The 24,541-nt window shown below is 33.1% G+C and overlaps 1 protein-coding gene across 4 annotated transcripts; it reads right to left on the bottom strand.

The window, feature by feature from the left end:
* Positions 1-970: 970 nt before the first annotated feature.
* On the bottom strand, positions 971-24,201 carry LOC120776604 (prominin-like protein). 4 transcript variants are annotated; one of them, XR_005705448.1, is made up of 18 exons: positions 24,074-24,201; positions 11,357-12,110; positions 10,781-10,925; positions 10,515-10,643; positions 10,087-10,274; positions 9,833-9,997; positions 9,598-9,722; positions 8,708-8,731; positions 8,411-8,576; positions 8,153-8,322; positions 7,952-8,061; positions 7,779-7,883; positions 6,842-7,700; positions 6,651-6,772; positions 6,026-6,076; positions 4,993-5,133; positions 4,550-4,666; positions 1,940-2,021 (listed from the first exon to the last, which is right to left on the bottom strand). XR_005705448.1 is itself a non-coding variant. In XM_040107390.1 (17 exons), the coding sequence occupies exons 2-17, from the start codon at positions 11,706-11,708 to the stop codon at positions 1,910-1,912; spliced, it is 2,964 nt and encodes a 987-aa protein (XP_039963324.1). In that variant the 5' UTR covers positions 11,709-12,110; positions 24,074-24,201; the 3' UTR covers positions 971-1,909. The 4 variants fall into 4 exon arrangements, 3 of the variants coding, with proteins under 3 accessions (XP_039963324.1, XP_039963326.1, XP_039963325.1); XM_040107390.1 differs by lacking the exon at positions 4,550-4,666 and having other exon boundaries at positions 971-2,021; XM_040107392.1 differs by lacking the exons at positions 4,550-4,666; positions 6,026-6,076 and having other exon boundaries at positions 971-2,021.
* Positions 24,202-24,541: the final 340 nt, after the last annotated feature.

Raw genomic sequence — 24,541 nt, 5'->3', positions numbered from 1 at the left:
CGGGTGGCACTTTAAATTGTGGTGCGTAAGAGCTCGCTACTAAACTACTAAATTCCATTCATAGTTGCAAAAGCGCTCGGTTTCAAATTAATATTTACATTATGTTCGGAAATTTGAATTTTAACATCTATTTTTTGTACATAATATGCAAATATGTAAGTTGAAAAAAAATATTCATAACACAATAAAAGTTATTTAAAAAAGAGTGAATAAGAATAAAAATCAGTTTACCAACAATTTTTATGTGCACCATGATATGAGAAAATGCAGAAAATTGTTCAACTGAAGTTTGTCGGACTCTTGTGACGATTTCAAACGCGATTTTGCCAATAATGAGCGACAAAAGAGTGCTCGTGTGAACGCAGTCTTAGAAACGTCTTTTATATTTCCTGCAGTTTTGCAACTCTTTCAAGTTTTAGCTGCTATTGTTATAATATTATGCTTCAGCATGCCTTATACCACCTTAACTCACTTTTAAATGCAACATTTTTCTTCGAAATTCTACAATTATTTGCAACGCTTGCCAACATATTGCTTTCTTGCTTATGGGCTGCAGCAAACTCCTCCCAAATATGCGTTTGCCGGCTACATACTTAACAAACTACAACTTTTGTGACATTTATTATTGCAAAAAGCAACGCTGCGCATTAATATTGCTAAGAAAATAAAGAAAACCCCATTTTTAAACTTAATGTAAAAAATGATGTGCTTGCAACGTCGATGTGTCGTCTACAGCATTTTCATTTATTTTGTAAATATAAAAAACATTTGGTTGTAATAATTAAAAAATTCGTTCATTTCATTATAAATGGTTCATTTCACAATTCAAATTATTATTTGTTTTTTTTTTCTTTGCTTGTACATTTATGTATACATAAATATAGTATATTTTTAAAATCTAACACACTTGCAATCAATTGAATGGTGTACACATACAGTTTATATAAATGCTTATAATAAAATTTATGAATTCAATATTAATATTAATTATTTATTTTCATTATATTACTAAAATTGAAATACACGAATCGTGGCATGTTTAAAAATAACGTTGTGTGTGTGTGTGTCTGAGTACCTAGGTAAATATATATATATATATGTAGCTAATGAGACATGAACTCATTAACTCATTAAAAGTGTTTACAAAATCTAACAAATACAGTCTCATTTCACATATACAATACATACACATATATATTTTTGAATAACACTTCAATATAAAACTAACTAAAATACTTGAGATTATCGAAACGATTTTCGAGTATCTACTACATATGTGTGTATGGGTGTCGGGGGCGCTGGAATGAAAATGCATAATGGCTGTGTTTTTATTTTCGTTTTTTTATCCTTTGTTTTCTTTTTTGCTTTATATATTTATGTAGCTATAACTTTTCCACACGCTTTTCGGTTTTTGAAACCAACAGTATTTTTATGTGCAATCAAGAAAATGTTTTCACTTGCTTTTTGTAAGTTCTTTAATATTCTTTTTTTTATTATTCGCTAAAATATGCTTCGTTTTTGATTGTTTGTTTATATTTTTTGAGAGTAGAAAAACTGTTGTGTTGTGGGCAAGTGTGCCGCGGCTGCCGCAATCAATTTGAATTCCACAAGTTTTTCAAAGTAGCAAAATCAAAAACAAATGCGTTTTAGAAAATACGCTATTAATAACTTTTGGACGCACGCAATGTGCACCTCATGCCACATAATTAATTTGTTATTGTTGCTGGGAGTCGTCTCTCGCCTCCGCTGCAACGGCACAGGCATTTCACAAGTGTTCAATTTGTCTCTGCTCACTGCTTTTGTTGTTATTGCATTTGTTGCTTATTTTTATGTTGTTGTTGTTGTTGGTGCTTGCTTTCTTTACTTGTTTGTTGGCGACATTTTAAAAATGTATCTCAATCTGTATTACTTAGTCTTGCTCCGTGGCACCCGGATAGTAATATGGCGGTGGGCGTTCGTACTCGGAGGCAGGTGGTGCCATTGGTGGATTCTGGTATCTCGGCGGGCCGCCATCCCAATGCCTGCAAAAGGTAGACGCAAAAGAAAACATATTTGAGTAACAATTTTATTCGAAATTCCAAAAAACACACACATATGTACATAGATATTTATACAGTTTTATTTGGAGCAAGAAAATGAAACACAAACTTATGAGTTGCAGCGTGTCTGCAGCTAGATGTAAGTGGCAGTGGCGAAGAATATTTGAAATGTTAAATATTAGTCATCGTGTGCGTGTCGTTTTTTGTTTTGCGACACATACATACATACGTATAGTGGATATAAACGTTGCTATAAGCAGAACTGACAGTCAAGTAGTAAAATGTTAATACAAAAAGCCTTAAAGTGACAGTTTACGAATACATTAAGGCTTACGCTAGGCAATTTGTTGTGCCATAATGAAAAATGCTTTGTCTAATGTTGATACTAATGTCTAGTGTTAGTTTAAGCGCATATTTGAAATCAAATATTTGCTTATTTTTGACGCAAAAGCGCGGATACTTTGATGATGATGATGATGGTGGTGGTGAGCGGATGATGATGATATCGTGGACACGTGAGGAAGAGTATTTATTATGTTTGTGCAATAAGCTTTCTTACAGGCTACTAAAAAAACGTAGACTAGTCTAGTTTTTGGACTATGTTTAAATTTAGAAACGAATGCGTTGACAGGAATGTAAAAAAATTGTAGATAATTTCAGCGTTGAGTACAAATAATATTATATTAAAAGACGTAACAAAAATAAAATATTTTGCTTATTAAACATAAATTCGGTAAGTGCAGTTGAGCTACCCTAACTCGAATCAGCATAATCCAAAAACAACTTCGACTTAGAGAGACTTCAAGAGTTCCAGTTATGGAGTACTTCGAGTTATATAAGTTCGGGTTATGGAAATTCAACTGTTTATGAATCTTTAAAAGAAAATAACACTGAAACACAATATTTATTATTTTAGCTTAAAATACAGCCGGCTTCGACAAATAATATATTTTTTGGACTAACTGCAGAATTTAAGGGTTAAACTTAAAGCATTTAGTCTAAGTCTCATTTTGAAAAATTATAAATATTAAGCAAAAATCTATGTTACGACATTCCAAACTCGCTAAATTTAAATACACTTATATTGCTAAATTTAAATACACTTATATTTAAAAAAGGAACTATGTATATATTTACGCTATAAAATAAATTTAAAGTATTCTGAACTTAATTTTTAAATCTTTGTTAATTATTTTATTTTTTTTTAATTGGTTTTAATTTTTTTTAGTTTTTGTTTTATTTTTTTAACTTTTTTTTATATTTTTTTTTTTTTTTTTTTTTTTTATTGATTTTTAATTTTTTTTTTAAATTTTTTTTAAATTTTTAATTTTTATTTTATTTTATAATATACATATAAGAAACAGCTTTTAAGTTAACTTAAAGTTCTGGTATCAGTTCCTTATTAAGGGACAAGAACTAAAAAAAAATACGTTAAATTCGGTTGTACCGAAAGTAAAATACCCTTCACAAATAAAAAACAAGTTTTCCATTCAAAGACTTGATTTTGATCAAACAGATGTGCATTGAAGCCGAACGGCTGTGCTTGTCTGCACAGATAAAACCAAGATGATTGACATCTTCACTTGCACAAAATTATTTTGAAAACATAATGACAAAGCCTTATCTTAAAAAAAAGTAAATCGTTACTATTATATGCGTTTTATTTCTTCGTACAAGTCTAAAAAACACAGTCGAGATATTTTAGGCTTCATCTTCGGAAAAAAACAGATTCGTTGCAGTGGTGAAAGATTTTTTAACGCCGTTAGTGTGAGTTAAAGTTAAAGTTAAGTATTCTTCAACTTTTTTCTTCAAAAAGTTTGTGTATTTTTAAAATATGCTCAAATATATACATACGGATTGATTGATACGGATATTTTTTTTTAATTCCTAAAAATCGCCTATTTGAGGCTGACACAGGTGTACCCCGTAATACGTATAAAAATGCAGATTTTGACTTAAAGAACAACACTAAATTGACTATAACTACAACCGATTAGTTTTTACCTATTATTAGCCAATTAATTCAAAAATTACGATTTTTAAATGTAAATTTTCATTTTTCAAAACCTTGTTTAGCTAAAAACAAAACGGATTTGCAAAATTTTATGTTTTCCGAAACGTCAGTTTTCATAAATTTTTCAACTCAATTTGTTTCGGCCTAACGGTTGTGCAAATGTACATAGCGGTAATGAAAAAATAATGCAAGTATTAATAAAAAAATATTATAAAAACACTTATAAAAGTGACTTGCTGAATTAAATGAAGTGGTTTTCTAACCACAAATACCATAATTTCAAAAGAAATGTTCATTTTGAGTCCAAAATTAATGATTAGCAATAAGTGTACGTATGTTTGTATGTGATAAGCTCGCGTAAGCATTAGTAATAGCAGAAATAGAAAGAAAAAAGCAAAATTGTTAGAAACTAAGCATATTCATTTGAATGTTTCGCACGCCGGGTACGGAACGTATAAGACACTCAAAGAAAAACATTTTAAATTAACCAACGCACCACTATAACATCATCATCGAAAATCATCACCAACGTCAGTGTTATAGAACCTAATAGAAACCATCGCCCATCAAAGATCTTGGCCTCGTATCAACAGAGCCAACAATACACTTAGCTCTAAGGAAATTAAGATAAAAAAAATAAAAATATTTAAATACCAAACATTACAAAATAATAAGCAACTAACATACTAAATTATTAAATATGTAAATGCCGTACACGAGCATACAGAGCAAAAAAACATTACAGTTATGCATAGCAAATTAGCACTAAGTCAGCTGTTTAGTATGACAGCAGCCATTTGGTAGTTTATTATTTAACTATATTTGTAAATATTAGCTGATATAAGCGCACAACAATATTATTTGCATAAATTTATGCATTCAGCAATTATGTATATAAAGAAGTAAGCGGAAAGAAATGCATTTAAGTTTAGCACTTACTTGGGTGCCATGTCGCTGTAACGCGTGTCACGCACACCGACTGTTGGTGGCACACCGTGCGCCGTGGAAGCGACTGGATCCTCGTAGTATTCACGACCGCGTCGACGGTCTTTATTCTTTCGGCGCTTGTTCTTTGGCCCACTATAAAAAGTTAAAATGAAAGTGTATAGTTTTTTTCGCAAACAAACGCAAGAAATATGTGTTTAAATTATAAATAAAAACGAAAAAAGCTTTCAAGCTAAAAGAAACAAAATAAAAAATTTTAGCTAAAAAATATCTTGTTATTCAAGTTAATAAAATATTTATTAATAGTAGCTTCTAATGAAAAATACGATGGAAATCAATTATAGAGATACGATTTTCATGGTTTCAATGTAGGTAATAGTTAAAAAAGTAATAGCAGCAAGCTAATTTCGTTCCAAATGATTGAAGATTTAATTTTAAAATGAATTTTGAATTCACTTTTTCAAAGAAGTGATCTACGAAAGTTCTAAATTTCATTTAACTCCAATATGGCATAAATAAAATTGATTAGAATTAGATACGTGACTAGTTGTTGTTGTAAAAAAAATCCAAAAATATTCTTTCACGCTCAAGGCATATTGCTTCAATATAAGTCCTTGAAGAGGAGCATAATATATGGTTGATTTTTCCACATGCTGCTTTGTATTGTAGGTATTCTTTCTAACAAGCGTATTAACATAACCTAAAACCTACATTTTTATTTTGTTAAAAAATAAAAGAAATTCTGCGCACTTGCTTGCTTGCTGTTCTTTCCCCTAACTCAATACAACATTGACAATTTTATTATATAAAATAACAGCATTCAAAAAACAAAAAATAACCTCAAATTTTTAATACAAAAATTAAATTTTATTTCATATGGTACAAAAAACTATATGCCAAATAAAATTAGACGAACAAAGGACAAAATCACGATATATACAAAAAACAAAAAATTATACAGAAAAACTAAAGCGACAAATGTAGTTAATATGTATTAAAAAGTTGATATATTTAATGATTCACTTACTTTGCCAATGGAATATGATCACGTTCACTATATGCGTCATACAAATACTCCCTGAAAATTGGTAGTTGCAAAATTTTTATCAAATGTAAGACACAAACATTATGAAAAGCAGTGGGCATGCAAGAGAGGACAGTTAAAAGGTGAATTAGAAGTCAAAAATAATATTAATAAAGAGTTTTAGCTTGGTAGTTTCTTTTATTTTAGTAAATACATAAATATTTTAATTTTTTTTTATATTTAAAGTATGAATAGCTAAATACATGCTACAAAACTAAAAAATTAATGGTAAAAAAAATATTCGTTTCTTAATTTTTTTGTTTACTTCTAATTGAAATATTATAGTAGTTATAAATATCAATTTTACACTAAGAAAAATATGATTTAATTATAATAAATATCTAACAAAAGTTAGTTGGTGAGTTTTTCACTAGATTTTTTTATAATAAGGGAGTTAAAAGGGTTTAATAAAACCTAAAATAAAATTATTCTTTTGTTAATATATTAAAATAAAATAACAAAAAGTTAGTATGAAAAGCTTAGCTTATTGTTTTGAAGTGCATATAAAACGAACGGCATTATTATATACAAATACAAATTAGGATTTTGTGTAAGCTTTGGCACTTACGATTCCACTAGTGGACCGGGATATGGGTCAGACTTCTGATATAAACTAGCCAATTTGACTGCCACCAGCAGCGTTGGCAAAAAGAGTACAACACACAAAGCGGCACCAGACCAGAATCCATTCTACAAAAAAGAGCATACAAAGCGTTATTGGAATTTTATACTTAAAAATGTCTAACTGCCAGCGCTTACCAATGGATCTACAATAGCACTACATAATCCCACCACACCAGAGTCATAGACATTCGCTAGTGGCGCACATAAGCCAATTTTCTTCTCCACTGCCACCACAACCATTCTCAAGTAGTTCTCTATTTCACTGGCAAAATAGTGCGTCAAATTTACTGCGGTATTCTTAACGAATTGTCGTCCGTCCACGCGGAAGAATAACTGTGCACGCTCAATCTCACTGACCAGCAACGGTATGGATTCGTGGAATGGACGATCCTTATAGCGCAAACTATGATCTAAGTCACTGGCAAGCCGTATAAGTTCCACCGATTGATTCTTCATTGGTATTACCCAGTTTTGTTCGTAGGTCTCCAAATGCAATGCCTGATTGCGCAGACTAACCTGCACATCTTTCATATCCTCACTTTTGTCGATTTTCTTCGCGGTCTGACGCAATTCTTGAGCAATTTCTGTTAACGAATGTTTTGTGATGGTGTCGTTCAGATTGTCTATATATTGAGCGGAGTCGAAATTCTTCAATGCGGAATCGGCCAAATTGAGTATGCGTTGTTTATCCTCCGCACTTAAAATCTCGATATCGCTGTCGTCAAATGATATGCCATCTACCAGATCGTCTAGTGTCTGATTGATTTTATATTGTGCAGGATAATCGTTAATTTCGTGAATGTCAATGCGATTATGTATGTGCAACACTTCGTAGATCGTTTGATTGCGTTGGCAGGCGGTGATCACGTGTGAAATGCGCAGTGGTGGTAAACCACCCGAGGTCGGTTTGCCTTTGTTTTGCGGTGGATAAAGCACATTATTTAAGTCGATCGAATTGTCGAATTGTGCGAATATTTCGTCATTTTGAGGGTCCCTAGAATAAAATGAAAAAAAAAACGTGAACAATCACAAACCTTTTTCATGTTTATAAAAAGCTAAGAGCCTGACTTACTTTAGTGGAAGACATACGCCGCGATAGGCGATTAGACCGATCAAAAAGTGCACCAGTGTTACCAAAGCAATCAAAGACATAAAGAGGAAAATCAGCGCTACAGCCCTGTGTAGAGAGAAGAATCGTGTGTTAGCAGAAAATATAGACTAAGTTTGGTGTGCTCTGCCACTTACATCATCAAGAAACGTGAGCCTGAGCCCTTATTGCAGCAGTCATCGCCATAACCGTCCGGCCGTTTGCCACAAATGCCGCACAACAAAGCAGCGACCACACAAAGCAAAATCTGCAAGAATTAAAATTTCATAAGCGTTATTACATTTATTTTTATATTAATCATAAACACAAATAATTAACAAATCGTCCGTGTGACTCACCAGTAACAATATTGAGCATACAGCGATGCCAAAGTAAAAGCGATATGGTCCATATTCTTCTAAATAGTCATCGGCTACGCCGGTGTACTTTTTAGTATTGTCTTTAATAACTTGAGAAAGTTTGTTAAGCTCCAATTTGATTTCGTTTGAGGCGTGTTGGAAAGCATGACCTACGAAGGAAAAAGGTGTTAATTAGCAAACAAGGCGTGAGTAATGCTTGAGAGTGTTTTGAGTTGTTGTTAAATCACACACACACACCTGCTTTATTTATGGAATCAATGATTTTTGGTGTATATTTTGCAATTGTTGTATTGAGATGTGCGCGCATTTGATTCAGTATATCACGTCCACGCTTGCCAGCCGAGGCTATGTCCTTACTTATCAAGTTATCCAAATTGTCGATGATTTCTGTTACATCCGGAAGCTGAGGAAATTTTAAGGCATTGATGATTATTTAAATTTATGTTCAAATGTACACATAACTGTGCTTTTAGAATAGTTGGTACATATTTATATAATTACTTATGTATTTAGTTTGCTTTTAAAATTGTTTACCTTCGGAAAGTATCGGTCTACCATCTGATAGCATTAAAATAGACATATTTTGGTATTAAAATTTCGAACAAAAAAGTATTATTCAAATTCAAAGATATATTTTAGATACATTACTAATATTTTTTACCAAATAAAGATGAAATAAAAAATATAAATATTTATAACTATTTTAAAAAATCATATTTTTTATTTAAAAATTATCTGACTGATTTTGTTTTATTTAGACCAATATTTAAGTGAATTTAATTTAAAAAAATAATAGAGCTTATATTTCATTAAAAAATATATACTTTTTATTTACCTAACCTTACAAAACTTTATATTCTTTAATTGCTATGTACATGTTTTCATATTTATAAAAAAATTAAAATTAATCGATTAAAATTTGTTTTTATACAAAATTGGTCTGATTGAATTCGCAGTAGAAAAAATTTTAATTCTATAATATTTGAACCAAATCAATTAACAATGTAATAAAAAAATGTATTTTGAATTATTATTAAAATAAGTTTTGTTCAAAAAATTTATAAAATTTAATATTTATTTAATATTTTTTCCATTGTTAGATGTTATTTTTATGAAAAAAAAAATATAAAAAATGCAAATAATACAGAAAACTCCTAGTGTCAAATATAACTCCAAAAAATAACACTGTAAGCAGTAAATAAATATAAATTCGTTGCATTTCCATGCATATACATATGTATATTTGTATTTGTAACTTATTTACTTCATTATTATTATTTTATTATTTTTTTTATTATTATTTTATTATTTTTTTTTATTATTTTATTATTTTTTTTAATATTATATTTTTAAATGTTTTAATAATTTTTAATTTTTTGTCTTTTACTAAAGTTTACTAAGGTTTTTTATATTCTCTCGCTTACCTGATCGTAGTGTATACCGTTAGCATCAAGCTTCCCGATCTCGTACTTGTTGAGCACATCCTGACATGCTTTGTTGTTGCATTTGGTCAGCATAACCAATAAATCACGCTTTACGCCACGCAAGCCTGACAAATAAGTAGAAATCCATTATTTTATTAATTTTTATTATACATATTTACATATATAGAAAATGCATATATACAAAAAGGCAAATAACAGTACAAACACAACATACCATCGCTTAACTGTGAAGCGTAGACGCGCAAATCATTGGTGATGCTCTTCATCTTCTGTAATTTTAATCTAAGCTCTGGCAGTTTTTCAAGAAAGTCTGTTAGATAGATGAGCGAAACAGCCATCGATTTCTGCTCCAACTCTTTTATGATGAAACTCGATGTTTCTGCATAAAAAAAAATTAAAATAAAATAAAATTTTTAATTTTTTTATAGAAAATGTTGAACTCTTTCATAAGCAAGATAAGAAAATTACCGCGCATAATATTGTCCAGCTGAATTGACAATTGTTTGTAGTTCGTGATGAGCACGTGATCGACCTGTTCCGATGTGGATTCCAGAAATTTGCGCGTGTCAACGCTGGCATCACGTACACGATTTGTGCTGTTCTCAATACCCTGTTGCATATAACTGTTCGTTGCGAATGTGACTATAACACCGAAACTGTAGACGGGCGAAAGAAATGCATACAAAACGCAAAAAGTTAGCGAAAATAAATACGGTGGGCAGGTTTACAGGAAATGTAAGCCACTCAACACAATACATTTTCTTCCGCTCAAGTATTATATTTACATGCTTTGTAATAAATATGTAGGCATGTTTGTTTGCTTGCCATGTTTACTTGTAAATAATGGTTGTGTGATGTTTAGAAATGAGTGCTACAATTAAATATACGCTACTTACAGCAAACCTGTTGCCAATATTATAAGCAAGAATCCCAAGAACACACGGCGACAGGTGTCGTGTTTCTTGTCAAACGGCTCCGAGCGTCCACCACAAGCACCAGCGCAGCGACAACAGCAAAAGCATAAACTATTTGAGGGGAAAGGCGCAAAAAGACATTTTACTTAGTGAGAACGCTTTGAAAGTTCTTATTTTTGTATTTTCATGTATAGTTTAACTAGAATTTTTAAGAGTATGTATGTATGTAAGTATGTATATATGTTTACCCAACAACTGGCATTGTAACAATTAGCAGGCCAACGAGCAAGACAATTAGCCATATTAACCAATAATGTTTGACTAAATCAATCCATTCATTGCGTTCGACTTTCGGACCGAATTCTATATCGTTTTCCTTGACTACGAGGTAACCTATAAGAAATGTAGAAATTGGTTTAGTAATTTAATATTTTTAAAGACAACAAATTATATGAAAATTGCAAATTTTTATAACCTCGTAACAAGTTTAAAATATAACAAACAAAACTATTCGAGTTAGATGTAAGGTTATGTATATCGAAAATTGTTTTTGTATGGAAACTTTTGTATTTCTGAATGGTATTATAGCTTCCATCCAACCGAAATTAACATTATTTCTTATTTTTATAAAAATTCGTTATAAATATTTCCTATTTACATATACATATACATATATACATATATGTATATAATATACATATATATTTCAAGCACTTTCACACTTTTCCAATTTGGGAAAATATCTAATGCTCGATATTCTACACAAACTTCGCCCTCCCGCACTTGTTTCTAATTATAAATAATTTAACTCAGCATTCGCTCACCTTCTGGCAGTGGATGTTCACCGGTGAAGAACCAAATAATTTTATGTGTGATTTCGTAAAGTGGCTGCATGCCACGCGCATTATAGGCGGTTGAACTGACGTACGTGACATTTTTGTTCCATTCCGCGTAGTTTGTCGGCTTGAGATTCAACTCGTTGCCCAAATCGAACGCTTGCGTTTGGCTGGCCCAAGTGCTCAAGGCCAAGAGCACAAAAAGCGCACTCCAGCCGGAGATATGGCAACGTGTATGATCACTGGTATGGCGCTGCACTGTGCGATTGCTGGCTGTCATTGGCATTTTCACAGCTTTTGCATTTGTAGTTTTCAGTGTTTTTATTGTTTTTTGGTGCATTTTATGATCTTCGTATGTTTGTTGCAATTTCAGCGGGAGAAATTGTAAAACAATCACTTTATTTGCTTGTTGTATTTAAAACATGAATCCTTTGGTGTTTTGTTTCGGTTGGTTATTATTGTTGTTTATGATTTTTCACTACAATGAGCAAATGCAAATTTTCAATACGACCTTTTCCGACGCTCTTGATTTGCTACATTTGTATGTTGTTGTTGTTATTGTTGTTTTTGTAGGTATTCCGTGCAATTGATTCGCAAGTGCATGTGTGATTCAATGACTGTCTGACTATACGTATGACTGACTGATTGATAGCTTATGTTGCTGTAGATTTGGCACACACGAACAATGGATGCGCTCGGTATTTGCCGTTACGCTTCAGCAATTAACAACAAATTGCAAGTGCTGCAAAGAAATGAAGAGGAAAATCAGTTATTAATTAAATTCATTCGTTTACAGCAACCAATGAAATAATAAACTAATCACGATTGTTTGTATGTATGTGTGGGTGTGTAGATAGTACCGGTACTTATGAGCTTACAATGTATTTCTAGTGGTGATGCACACCAGTCTCAAGTGTCTCTTTAAATTTCAACGCGACACAATTCAAAATAAAAAACCACGACACACACACACCCCCACACAACGACTGGGCGCAATATGATTTGTTGTTGTGTCATTGCATTAGTAACTTTTAAGCGGAATTTATTCGTAATAAATTTGAGAGGAATTTTTACATTTAAATTTCTTTGAAGAAACTGATAACAAATGCAATGGGCAAAACCAACAAATAAGAAAGTTTCGAATTCGGCCGAAACCAAATAATGATAAGGAGTTATTCGCTTTCAGTGAAGATTGTGAAGTCATCCGTGAAAAACTTGCGTCATGCGAATCGTTCATCCAACTCTGACGATAACACAGAAAACGTTGAAGAAAAAGTGAAAAGTCGTCGTGTTGGCATCAGTGAAATAGCAGAGGATCTGTACAACTCTAGTTGATGGACACAATATATTTTCGTTAATGCTTTGACTAAGACTTCGAAACCGTCCAACAATTTAGCCAATGGCGTTCCAAGAATGAGCTGAAATCGAAAAAATCGAAATTTAGTGAAAGCACAGGCCATCCCAGACAAGGCAATATTGTAAGTCCGGGTCAAATTTGATCATTTAGTATTTTTTTATTAAGCATAACTTCGCTAAGAATAAATTTCTCGTAGTGGTGCAAATTCGTTCTTTTTCTCTGGATTTTTAATGTGATTCAACAGTCAGTTTTCTGTGTTATTTTATAAAGTCGGATCATTGCAATTATATTTCAAAAACAAAGACAATATTCACTTATTGTTAGGGAGTTTTCGATATTCAGAGATAATAATTAGCTGTTTTAAAAAGAAATCATAATATTTGTTTTTACATATTCCGACAGTTTATACCTTTAAAAATAACATACAAAAATTTGAAATGAATATTCGAAATATTTTTTAGGTTATGGCCTTTCAAAGCACAGCCGCTCAGTTCTCGAAATAGCATATTCGAATTTGGACGTAGCGTTCTTAAAGTTGTGGCCACTGACTCCAAATTTCGGCAGTAAATTTTAATAATTTCGACTCGATGTTGGATCCGTATATCTTTACATGATGAAATGACAAACCTTACTGAAGAGAAATGTTAAAAGTGTGGGAAAAAATATGCCATCGTTTCCTATGTTATACAATTTTCAAAAACCCTTGATCTTGTAGTTTTTTTTTACTTTTCAAATATTTTACAATGTAATTTGATGAATGTTATAAGGAATTTGCCCTGCGTGAAGAAACAATTCGACAGTGGTTTTCCAGACAAGCATTAAGGGGTTATATGGGTTTACGGGTTTCAAAAAATATGAGTTTTTATTGTCTTATTAAATTATAAAACACCAATAGAATATTGTCCTAAATTTTGAAGTTGATTCGAGTAATAGTTCGGGGGATATAGCATTGAGAACTTGTACGCTCGAGTTTAGCTAGGCTAAGTGCTCCGTCTTTAAACTCGTTTTTCCTGGAACTGTGTTTTTAAAGTCGGTTGGCAAGATTTCTCTAGAACTACTCAACTGATCTTCATGAAATTTTACACACGTGTCTGAGAAACAATTGTTAAGGCTTTGGTTGAAGTATTTTTTTTCGATTACAACAATTTAAAAAAAAAAAATATCGCAAAATTTTCACTGAAATTTTCCTTTTTTTTTGTAAAAATTTGTGCAAAAATACAATTTTCAGTTTTTTTCTTTGTCTAAGTTCTAAGTTAAGGTTTCAACTAAAACACGTATTTTTTCACTTTAGCTGATCCTGTAAGAAGTTGTCCTGCCGACGCAGGCGCATCTTTTTCCGAGGGATCCGGTGATCGCGTCGCAATGGCCGAGTTTATAATTTATTTATTTTTTCCAAAAATTTCAGAATTTTTTTGTTAATAGTGTATGTTTGTGAGAATAAAAAATTCTAATAAAATATTTGATTTTTTATATGAGAAAAAAATTTTTGAAAAAGGCTTGTTTTTTACGAGGGAACCCATGTAACCCCTTAATATAAATTGACCTACAAAGTGCTTCCGCATTTAATATATTTTCTGGATCTGCCCTCTAGTGACTGTGTACTGTTCTCACATCTCAAGAGAATGGTCGCTGAAAACATATGTATATTGAAGGACGCATTTTGATGGAAAAAGTTTTTATAACTTCTTTAAGAACATCTCTTTAAAATTACTGATAATAAAAATACCCTCATACTCATCATATGATGCAATAAAGACACATACACACATGCACATATATGTAGCTTTGCCAGCAGCAGAGGAAACAAGCAACAATTTTATTGTCTTGTTTACTCGGTAAACAACAACAAACGGGGTGATTCCCTGAGAGACCGGCGCATAATATGCGTAATAAAGGTAAAAAATACAAGCTTCTGTAAATATTTGCGCACACATTTTGTAGCTGTAAGTGAGTTTGATGGAAAGCGATTCATAAACACGTGTTTAAAAGCGTAATTATGCAACTGAATGTGTAATTATACAAAAAAGGCGCCTACACCTATTCTCCTGCATATAAATATTTGGGCAAGCACACCGTCCGCTTTACTTTGGCGGCTAATTAAGTTATGCATTGTCTATATATGCAAGTGTGTTTGTATGTGGTTAAAAGTCACAGCTTCAATTCAGTAACAAACGCATCGTAATTCAAATATGTAAATGTAATCGTAGATATACATATGTATGTATGTAAATTCACCCACATGAATATAGATTTGTAAGTATGTGTGCGCATAGTTGGTGTCATTCACATTGAGGAATAACTACTTTAAAATTGTCACCAATAAAATTGCTCCCTATTGTTGAACCTGAATGAATCACTTAAAAAACAGCAACGCATACACACACAAGTCCACGCGCACACATAGAAGTACCAGCCGAACGTACATTCATACATATACCATACTTAGATACAACAATTGAAATAATCATCAACGAAAAAAAAAGATCATTAGTAGTGTAGCCACTCTCTTTCATTTATCTTTGTGGTTGCAGAAATTGTGGTTTCACACATACATATGTACATACATAAGTAGAGGCATAAAGGGGATTTCAAAAAGGGCATTGCATGACTTTAATTTTGATGCGAACTTAATATTAATCCGAAATTAGAAATCAAATGGTTTTTCATACTTAAATCGGTATCTCGAATAGTTTTGGAGTTACAGTCTTCTAAAGTGTAGCCGCTCAGCACAACAAGCTACATAAATTTATCTTTAAACGCGTTTTCTTCAAAGCTACAATTTTCAAATTTGCTGGAGTGATAGGTTAGCTCAGGTTAGGTAAATAGGCTGATATTCGCGAGACCTTCTATGACCCCATTTGGGTCTGCTAGAGACGCTTGTCCGTTGTGATGCCCAGAACTCATAAGTGTGGATCAAAAAGACGATCGCAAATCTACAAAGCACCTAGAGTCAGATTTATTGAGCTGACTAAATATACTCCAATAAAGTGCTGGTTGCTGACCAACACTTACTGAACTTGCGAGAGGCCCATAGATCCAGCGCTCAAGTACACGAAGACAGGGGAACCTCCTCGTTCCCATCCTAGTTGTATTTGGGTAAGAGTACCCTTTCTAGCGAGCACATTGGCTTTGCGGTTTTCCGTGTCTGTGCCCAGACACCCAGACAAGTTTAATTTGGAAGAAACTTAATGCTACAGCTAATGGGGTCATTCACTCCTTGACTAGCTCACTGTTAGCTACTTCGTTGAAATATATAATTATCCTAATTTGACCTTTCATTATCTGATCAAAAATCAAAATTCGGCGGGTCGAAAACGATCAAAATTTTAGGTAAAATTTAACTTCGTTTTTTTAAATCTTAATTTTTTCAATTTCATTTTTGTTCGACCATAGGTCTTTGTTAGGGACAATACCTGCTAGCAGAGAATTTTTTTAGGTTTCACCCACGAAGAAGACCGAAATCACTGCCGCAGTGGAGGACCTTTTTTTATTGCCTTCGCGTGGAACCCGAGAGATATTAAATTTTTTCTACATATACTTAAATTTTAAAGCATTCGAAACAGAGGCTTTCTTAACTCACAAAAATCACCTTTCTGGGGCTGTCACAATAAATGTGCCACTTAAATAAAGAAAGCTATCAAATAAACCGATTGTCAGTGACATTTATGACAGAGGCCACTATAATTACGCTCAAAACTTAGAAATGCGTCCTTATTGGCAAACCCTGTAGTACATATTTGTATATAATTCCTTTAGGGTAGGTTGATTTAATTGAAAATGCAACTAAATGTTAAGTAAATTTCCACGGATTCAAACACAAACAAAATTGTTGCCACATCTAACAAATAGTTGTATAAATCAAATAGCCAGATTGGAAAAGACTTTAAATTATGTTAAAGTCAAAAAAAGACTCATATTTATTGGTTCTGATTCGAAAGCAAAACCCTATAACGATAAAGGTTAAGACAGCATAAGTACTAGAAGCCAATTGTTCAGTAACATCTTTGGAAAGCAGTAAATTTTTTCATTAGCCACCTTGATAGCTTACTACTTATTTATAAACGAAGAATTGCTCGCGATCTTAGGTCTATTATGCCCTCTCCTAAATCACAAAGACTCACCTAGCCCCAGCATATTGATAAAGTCCAATATTCTGCAGCGTGCAGTGGCCAGTGTAAAATGGGTAAAACTCAGGTTAGCCGAGTTTATCTCTAGGGAGTTTGATTGCATATTTCAACCTGCTGGAAAGTTCAATGAAGGAGACTGCTTTAAGTGCCGCTTGACTATCGCTAATGGTCATACGTTATTCGTTGCGATAGTTGCGTTGGAGGTTTATCTCTATTCGCCGACTTATAGCAAAGACTTCTGCCTAAAAATTGCTCGGAAAAACTTCCCTTAGGTATGGAGAGTTTGGTGCGTTTTCCTGCGACCCCTGCACCGATTCCCTCCGACGTTTTCGAGCCGTCAGTGTGCCACTTGGTCGTACTATCCCTAAGCAATAGCTCCAGAGTGGGATCATTCCATTCAGCATTGCTGCCAAGGGTAACCTTAAACTTCTTGGTGAAGGGCCAATGGTATACTACCGCTTAGCTCTTTCATCCGCTATGATGAGATTATCTCTGCCACCACCTTCTGCTGTCATTTATAGGAGTGTGTGCATGGCTACCTGACCGGATCATTAGAGGAAGCGGTGTGAGCTCAAGCATGACTTGAAGCTTTAGATATTCTCCCATACAACACATCACTTTATATGCCAACCCACTTGAGGGAATTGGATGATGAGATGTGATCATCGGACTTTACTTTATATTGGCATGCAAAGTAAAATTTAATGTAAGTAACGCCCAAATAAAAGCAACATTTACAGATTCTATTCAAAAGTAGTAAAATCATTGACTAACTTAAATAAAATTGTAGGTGTTTTGAGAGGTAAAAATATACCATATATTAAAACATATTTTTTGGATTTCGCATTGCATAGTTTACATAATATTCAATATCTTTATCTCTTTTTATTTCAGTAAGATATTTATGTCTAAGTCGAAATGGATAATTGTTTAAGGTAAGTCATTCTAATGACCAGCAAATAATCAGGTCATCCTAATGTATTTCAGCTTACCGACATTTTTAGATATAAATGGTCAGCTTCGAAGCAGACAATACGCACATTTATGACACTGTGACACTGCATATGAGTTGTGTTATTATTAATTTATCATTTGCTTCCTGAAAAGTTACAAAAAAACATGAATACATAGAAGCATGTGTTCGAAACTGCTCTCTCGTTGGGTCTCAAACGCAAACGATTGCAACCATATACATAAGTATGTACATATATGGTACATACATACATTCACACTCGAATCGAAGGGAGAAAGAAGGCTCAAATTAGTGGCTTTTGCTCAGCAAATTGATGAAATGAAAACGCAACTAATTGAATGTTTCACATTTGCAACGAGATTGCGAACACACATGAGCAACCCTACGAAGGGTGTGGTGCGAACATTTATTATTCATTTTTCAGTTTTTATTATTCATTTTTTTTTTTAACCAGAAAGAGTTTGCGTAAAACCGAAAGAAGTGATAAACACTTTTTTGAAATGATTTCAATGCCGTCAACGATCGCAATAAAACCTTTGTTGTAAGGAAAATTTTATCATCAGCACATTTCCAAGTTACAGTTTTGAACTTATTAGTAAAAGAGTTGTTATCGGCAATTAAAGCAGAAAAACAAATTTATTTAGTGAACTCAAACGTCAATAACAAATTAAAAAAATAAATAAATAAATATTAAAACAAAGAAAGGAAACTACGCTGCTTAAGCCCAAAGAGATACATCCGTTCTTTAATTAAAAATTATCGTTGACTAATTAATTATATTCCAAGAATTTGTATTCGATATTTTAGAATTTTATTTATTATGCACACATATTTTCATACATATACACAAACCATACTTGTCGATTGATAAACAAATAAAGTGGATGCGACTCTACTCTTGATAACCGAATAAAGCTCTTTCAATAATTAAACAAACAAATTGTTTATCTCGGCTGTTCACAGTCAAAATGTAGCGTACAATAACGGCATTTTCCTATAACAACAATATAATTAAAATAAGCCAAATATACGTAATGCAAGAAATTGAAAAATACATGTGAATCCACTTTTTGTTAACTAACACACCCACGCTGAAGAGCTGAATTTGAGAAAGACTCGCATCTTCAAGGTGAAATTTCATAACTTATTTTCCTGTGCTACACTCAGATTGGCATAAAACTCGTGACTAATTTTTTGGGCAACAGCTAGTCAAATTTAACCATGAATATTTCTCTAAGAAAGCGTGCTTACGGTAATAAAAAATTTTGTTTTAACAGCGTAAAATCTACTAATAAAGGATGATGCATTTAAAGATTCCCTACTTCTTTAAAGAAAAACCCCAAACCTCAAATTTAATGGCGAATGTTTATTATTATTCGAAATAACATTTTGTGGCATTTATTTTTTTTAAGATTATCTCTTTCAAATGTTGGCCGCGGCTACGTCTCCGATGGTTCATCCGTTGAGTTCAACTTTCTATGACTGTTCGAGCACTTCGACTGATAACTGTCGAATGACTCGCGTGATGTTTTGCTTCAAGGCCTGAATCGAAGCGGGGTTGTCCGCAAAGACTTAAGATTTTACATATCCTCGCAGGAAAAAGTCTAAAGGTGTGATATCAAACGATCCAAAACGTAAAATTATCTGTTCACCGAAATATTCTCTCAATAAACCCATTGATTAATGCGATGTATGGGAAGTGGCGCCGTATTGTTGAACTCAATTGTCGCCGAAATCACGAGCTTCAATTTCAAGCATCAAATAGTCGGTTTTTTTTTTTTTTTGCGCAATAACGGTCGCCATTGACGGTACGTTCTCACCGGCATTGTATTTGAAGAAATATGGGCCGATGGAATCATCGAATTTTTTAAATTCAAGAGCTGCCATTTCAACCAGAAAAAACAACGGTGCGTGCTGTGGTTTGTAACGGTCGCCATTGAAGGTTACGTTCTCACCGGCATTGTATTTGAAGAGATAAGGCCGATGGAATCATCCTGCCTTCTTCAGTTGTTGTTGTTGTTGTTGTTGTAAAGGGTACCTAATACCCGTTGGATTGGTGAGGTTAAGATAAGTTGTCGTCGACGTCAACCAACGGAAAGCCGAAGAAACGTGCTGTTTTGACGGGTTCGAAAGTTGTCAGATGAGTAGGGTTAGCAGGGCATGCAAAGAGGTGGCCAGTGTCATGCGGGGGCTCATTGCACGCTGAACATATGTATATTTGGGATCACGGGTTCACTTCTGGATAAGTAGATAAATTTAACCTGCTACAGTAACCAGAACGAAGCTGCGCAAGGGTCACTCTCATTTCTCGCGGCAACTCGAGCTCTTCATATGCAATGGGTGGTGTTTTGACTCCAAGTACGCCATTCAATGAAAGTGAGTCGGTGAAGGTGTTGATGGCTCCACTTTGAATGGCGGTCAGTGCTTGTCGGAAGTTTGTTGCGCCCGAAGTCTGGTCGGCGTGCTGTCTAATGTCGTCGATGTAATTGAGGAATGACCTCTTCATGTTCCTAAGAGCCGGTTCCGCTTTAAGCAATTGACTGCAGGGGTGATTTCTGCGAAAGCATCACAGCAGGAACTGCGTGGAAAGGAGTTCATTATGCTCCTAAACTGGGAGCATACGGGCCTCACTATGTAGGTGTTCGAGAGGAGACATTAAGAGGCATCCCGTCGTAGTCCAGAGTGCAGTATTTTAACAAGTCTTAAGCTTCCTCGTCTGCATTCCACTGCATCGAGGTTTAGCGTCTTCGATGTTTTCTGCTGGAAACCTCTTCGGGTTATTAAAAAGGGAATTTGGAGTACTGAAGAGCAAGTCCTACTTTAGCAATCTTTTTATATAAGTTTGTATATATGTATATTTAATAGCAGTATCAATTCAAGTAAAAGCTATACCGTTAGTAGAAAATAGATTGGCATATGTGACATTCACACATTCTTTTCGTATCATGCTCGTCTTCACAAACAAAGACACGGGAATGGGCACAACAACGCATAGATATGAAGAACGATCTAAAAGATAACTGTGTTGAAAGTTGTTTTTGTTGATAACATGTAACAACGCTAGATGGCGAAATCAGACGCAAGAAGACAAGGTTACTCACCAGAAGTCAAACCAAGCATCGCGATTGTATTGTGAACTGAACTTGTTCAAGAATTGAAGAAAATGGCAAACAGCAAAATACAATGCCAAAGTGGAGAATAGAATAATAGCAATGAAAGCAGAATGTTCATCAAGAATAATGTATCTTTATAAATAAATAGTACATGTGTTGGCTTATGTGTGCACAATAAATAGCAGACTGGCGAGTTTTAAAAGATACAAGACCAAATTAATGCAATATGTTATTATAATTCATATAAAGCTGCATGCATACGTGTACACATATTTCTTTGTGCATAAGTATGTAAAGGTTAAAACGCAACGGCTGCTGAATGTAACAAAAAAACCGTATGCATTCGTACACTTTCAAAAAACAACATAACTTCGTTCATATGAAGACAATTTTAGGCGTGTGTGTGTCTATTAAATCCAGTCTTAAAGAAAAACCATGCACACACAGTAACCAGTCGACTTGGGAATTATCGTTAATTAAGGCAACACATGTACCACAGATGAATCATAGCCGCCAATTTGCCTTTTGTTTATTAAAAACGTTTAAAGAAATAGACGTCACCGCGGTACTAAGCTAACAACATGAATACCAGTAGAGTGTACATATGTTTGTACACATACATATGTATCTATATGCTGAAAGGAGTACGCTCAAACATATGTACATACATATGTACATATTTATTTAGGTAAACTAGTTGCTCATATTATATGTGGCGGGTTCTTAAATTGCTTCAAAAAAATATAATACCGCAGTAATAAAAATGTATTCAAAAATGTATTATGATTCCTACCAATAAAATTACTGGAAAGGCCTTAATTCTTAAACTAAACGTCAGAGTTGCTTAAAAGTATATATAAATGATCAGCGTGACGAGCTAAGTTGATTTAATCTGTATACATACATATATGCGAACTAGTTTTTGAGATACCCATACCCAAGTTCTGCAAACGTCTTTTCTTTTCCAAGAAGATGCTCATTTGTAAGAACCGCCAATATCGGACCGTTATAGCTTATAGCTGCCAGAGACAGAATGATCGGAATCAAGTGTTTGCCTGCAAAACTTAGCGAATCGGATTACCGATCAGAATGGAGACATTTTAAGGAATCTTTTGTGTTTGTGAATAGTATTATAGCTGGGCCTATGTGATTCGTTGTGACTGAGTAAGGGCACAATAGAACTTAAGTGGAGGCGCATGCCTCAATTAATTCTATCGATCTATGCTGAGGAAGGGTAGGGAAAGAAAATATAATATATATTTTTTCGCATGTTACTATTAAAAATCTTATCAGACACCTCTAAATAAAAACAATTTCTCCAAGTAAGTATGATCTCTAAATTGTATTGGAAAGGTTTTCCGGCACTCAGTTTTATATTTTTTTGTAACTTTTTAATTTAAAGCATTTTACCGGAAAACACTAAATCATTAGTGGATTTGAAATGATCAATTGTAAAAATGCACCTTTGTATTAAATTTCATTCTGATATCTCAAAAACGAATACATACGTACAACACTACTAACTTACAACTATTTATATCTTTATATGGTTTATTATCATAAGTATATTTAGGAAAATATGAGGCACACCTTAATAGGAGAAACTTTTATCACCATTTGCCCAAATTTTTATTTTTAAAAATTATAGGATACAATTTTGATTAACCAAAATTAATTATAAATTCACAGTAAAATACTTAAGATAAGATAATCTATAGCTTTCAAGAAGACGACCTCTCTGACACAATTTAGATTTAGGTCAGTAAATATGTATGTGCTTAAAAGTAGTTTATAGAAATGTATGTATGTATGTGTTTGTGTTGTTGGGAAATTTACATTTTGATTTTGATTTTCTTTTTCGGCGGTTTTAATTTTATATATTCTTAATCTGGAGATTCTCTATCCAACCGTACCCTTTTAAGCCTGAAATCGTGGAATGGTATACTAAACCCATCCAATTAAATGATGGGTCATAAAATAGAAGACACAAATATATTTGATTTATTAAATTTTAAATACATCATAAATCGCTTAATCCGTAGATATGCAATAACTGCTCAGTTGCTGATCGCTCTGATTTGGATTGACAGGTTAAATATTTTTTTGTTTATTTTAGGTTCTTATCAAAACTCTTCGAATCAGAAACAAACAAGTTGATTTTATTGTGTTTACAGTAGTAAACATTTGCAAACATTAGCTTTATTTCTAGACAGTGGAGATATCAACTATGGATAAAGCGCTGCTTGCTTACACACACACAAATCTTGTGCGTGCATATGTATTTCCGTTTATTCCGAGGATATGGCATAGAGCTGTTCCACTCTCACACAATTGGATTATTGCGAGTCTTGGCGAGAATAAAGTGGCAAAGATACGAGCACACTATGCCACTGGGACGAGACTGCGGTTTAATATCAATATCATTAATCCATTTGGAAAAACACTAAGAGCTTTAGTGTAGATTTCTTAGGTAAATAGTTTTCTAATCAAGAATAGAAATCACTTTATTTTTTAGTTTTATAGAAATTAGTCAGAAAACATTTTATGTATTTTTGTTACCATAAAACTTATTAGAAAAACCAAAATATTAGAAACTGTCCACATGTAGACACCCAGCTATGAACGAACTAAAGTCTCGTTAAAAACACAAAGAAATAAAGATAGAACCAAGAAACGATTAAAAATATCATAAACCTAGCGGATGTGTGTGCCCACTTATGTTTTACAGATGACTTTTTTTCTTGAATATTTTTTAATACACAGTTGTAGTCTTAGCTGGGGGTCAATAAAATTTCAAGTACGTTCGGTAACTTAACACAATTAATTTTACATATATTCACATAATCTCAATTCTGCAGATTAAACAACATTCTCACACGTTTTGCTTTTACATTTAATCACATATTATTTGTTTAAAACTTGTGCGTTTTTCGTGCAACATTAATTCACTTCATTGCTTTGATTGTTTACTAAAACACCAAATAGGGGAAAAATCAATTTGCATATTTATTGTTAGCAACGACAATGCAAACAATAACGAAAAACACTATTCTAATTAAGCTAAACTATTTTCCACAATATTTTGATCACAGAGATTCAATTCACATATAATGCATTTGAATATTTATGATTCACCTTTTGTCTTAAACCATTCTTTTTATTTCCAATAAATAGTAGTTTACACAAGAAACTTTCACATCCGCGCCGCGGAAAACACCCACATTACTCTCCGAAAATCGGAAAAAAACGTCTTCCCCAACCGAAGCAAGAACTTCCACTGAAAACGAAAAAATTCACTTTCCACAATTTGCCCATTTCCCATTCTTATTTCGAAATTCATTGTCCACAGCGAGTTGCCAGAGTCTGTTTTATGATGAAACTATACAAAAACAAAAATAGTTACTTCATAGAAATAACACTTTTGTCTGATAGCTAAGCACACCCGTAAATATGCGATTTTTTAACAATTTATTTCAGTTTGTTTAAATTTAGCAATAATTATTATAAACAATTGAACAGAAAAAGTTAGCGTATTGATCTGGTAAGCCGGCTTCTGAGCAGCCATGAATTCAGATGGTGTTGGTAAATGGTTTCAGGGAATGA

The sequence above is a fragment of the Bactrocera tryoni genome, chromosome 5 (genome assembly GCF_016617805.1).
Source record: "Bactrocera tryoni isolate S06 chromosome 5, CSIRO_BtryS06_freeze2, whole genome shotgun sequence".
NCBI lineage: Eukaryota > Metazoa > Arthropoda > Insecta > Diptera > Tephritidae > Bactrocera > Bactrocera tryoni.
The sequence above is the reverse complement of the archived record's forward strand: the minus strand, read 5'-3'. Positions and strand labels throughout refer to the sequence as shown.

Coding starts and splice junctions, on each gene's coding strand:
- LOC120776604 (XM_040107390.1), bottom strand. CDS start 11,708: ATGCACCAAAAAACAATAAAAACACTGAAAACTACAAATGCAAAAGCT. Junction 8,323..8,410: donor TGATTCCATAAATAAAGCAG/GTGTGTGTGTGT, acceptor TTTCCTTCGTAG/GTCATGCTTTCCAACACGCC. Junction 2,022..4,992: donor TACAGCGACATGGCACCCAA/GTAAGTGCTAAA, acceptor TACCTTTTGCAG/GCATTGGGATGGCGGCCCGC.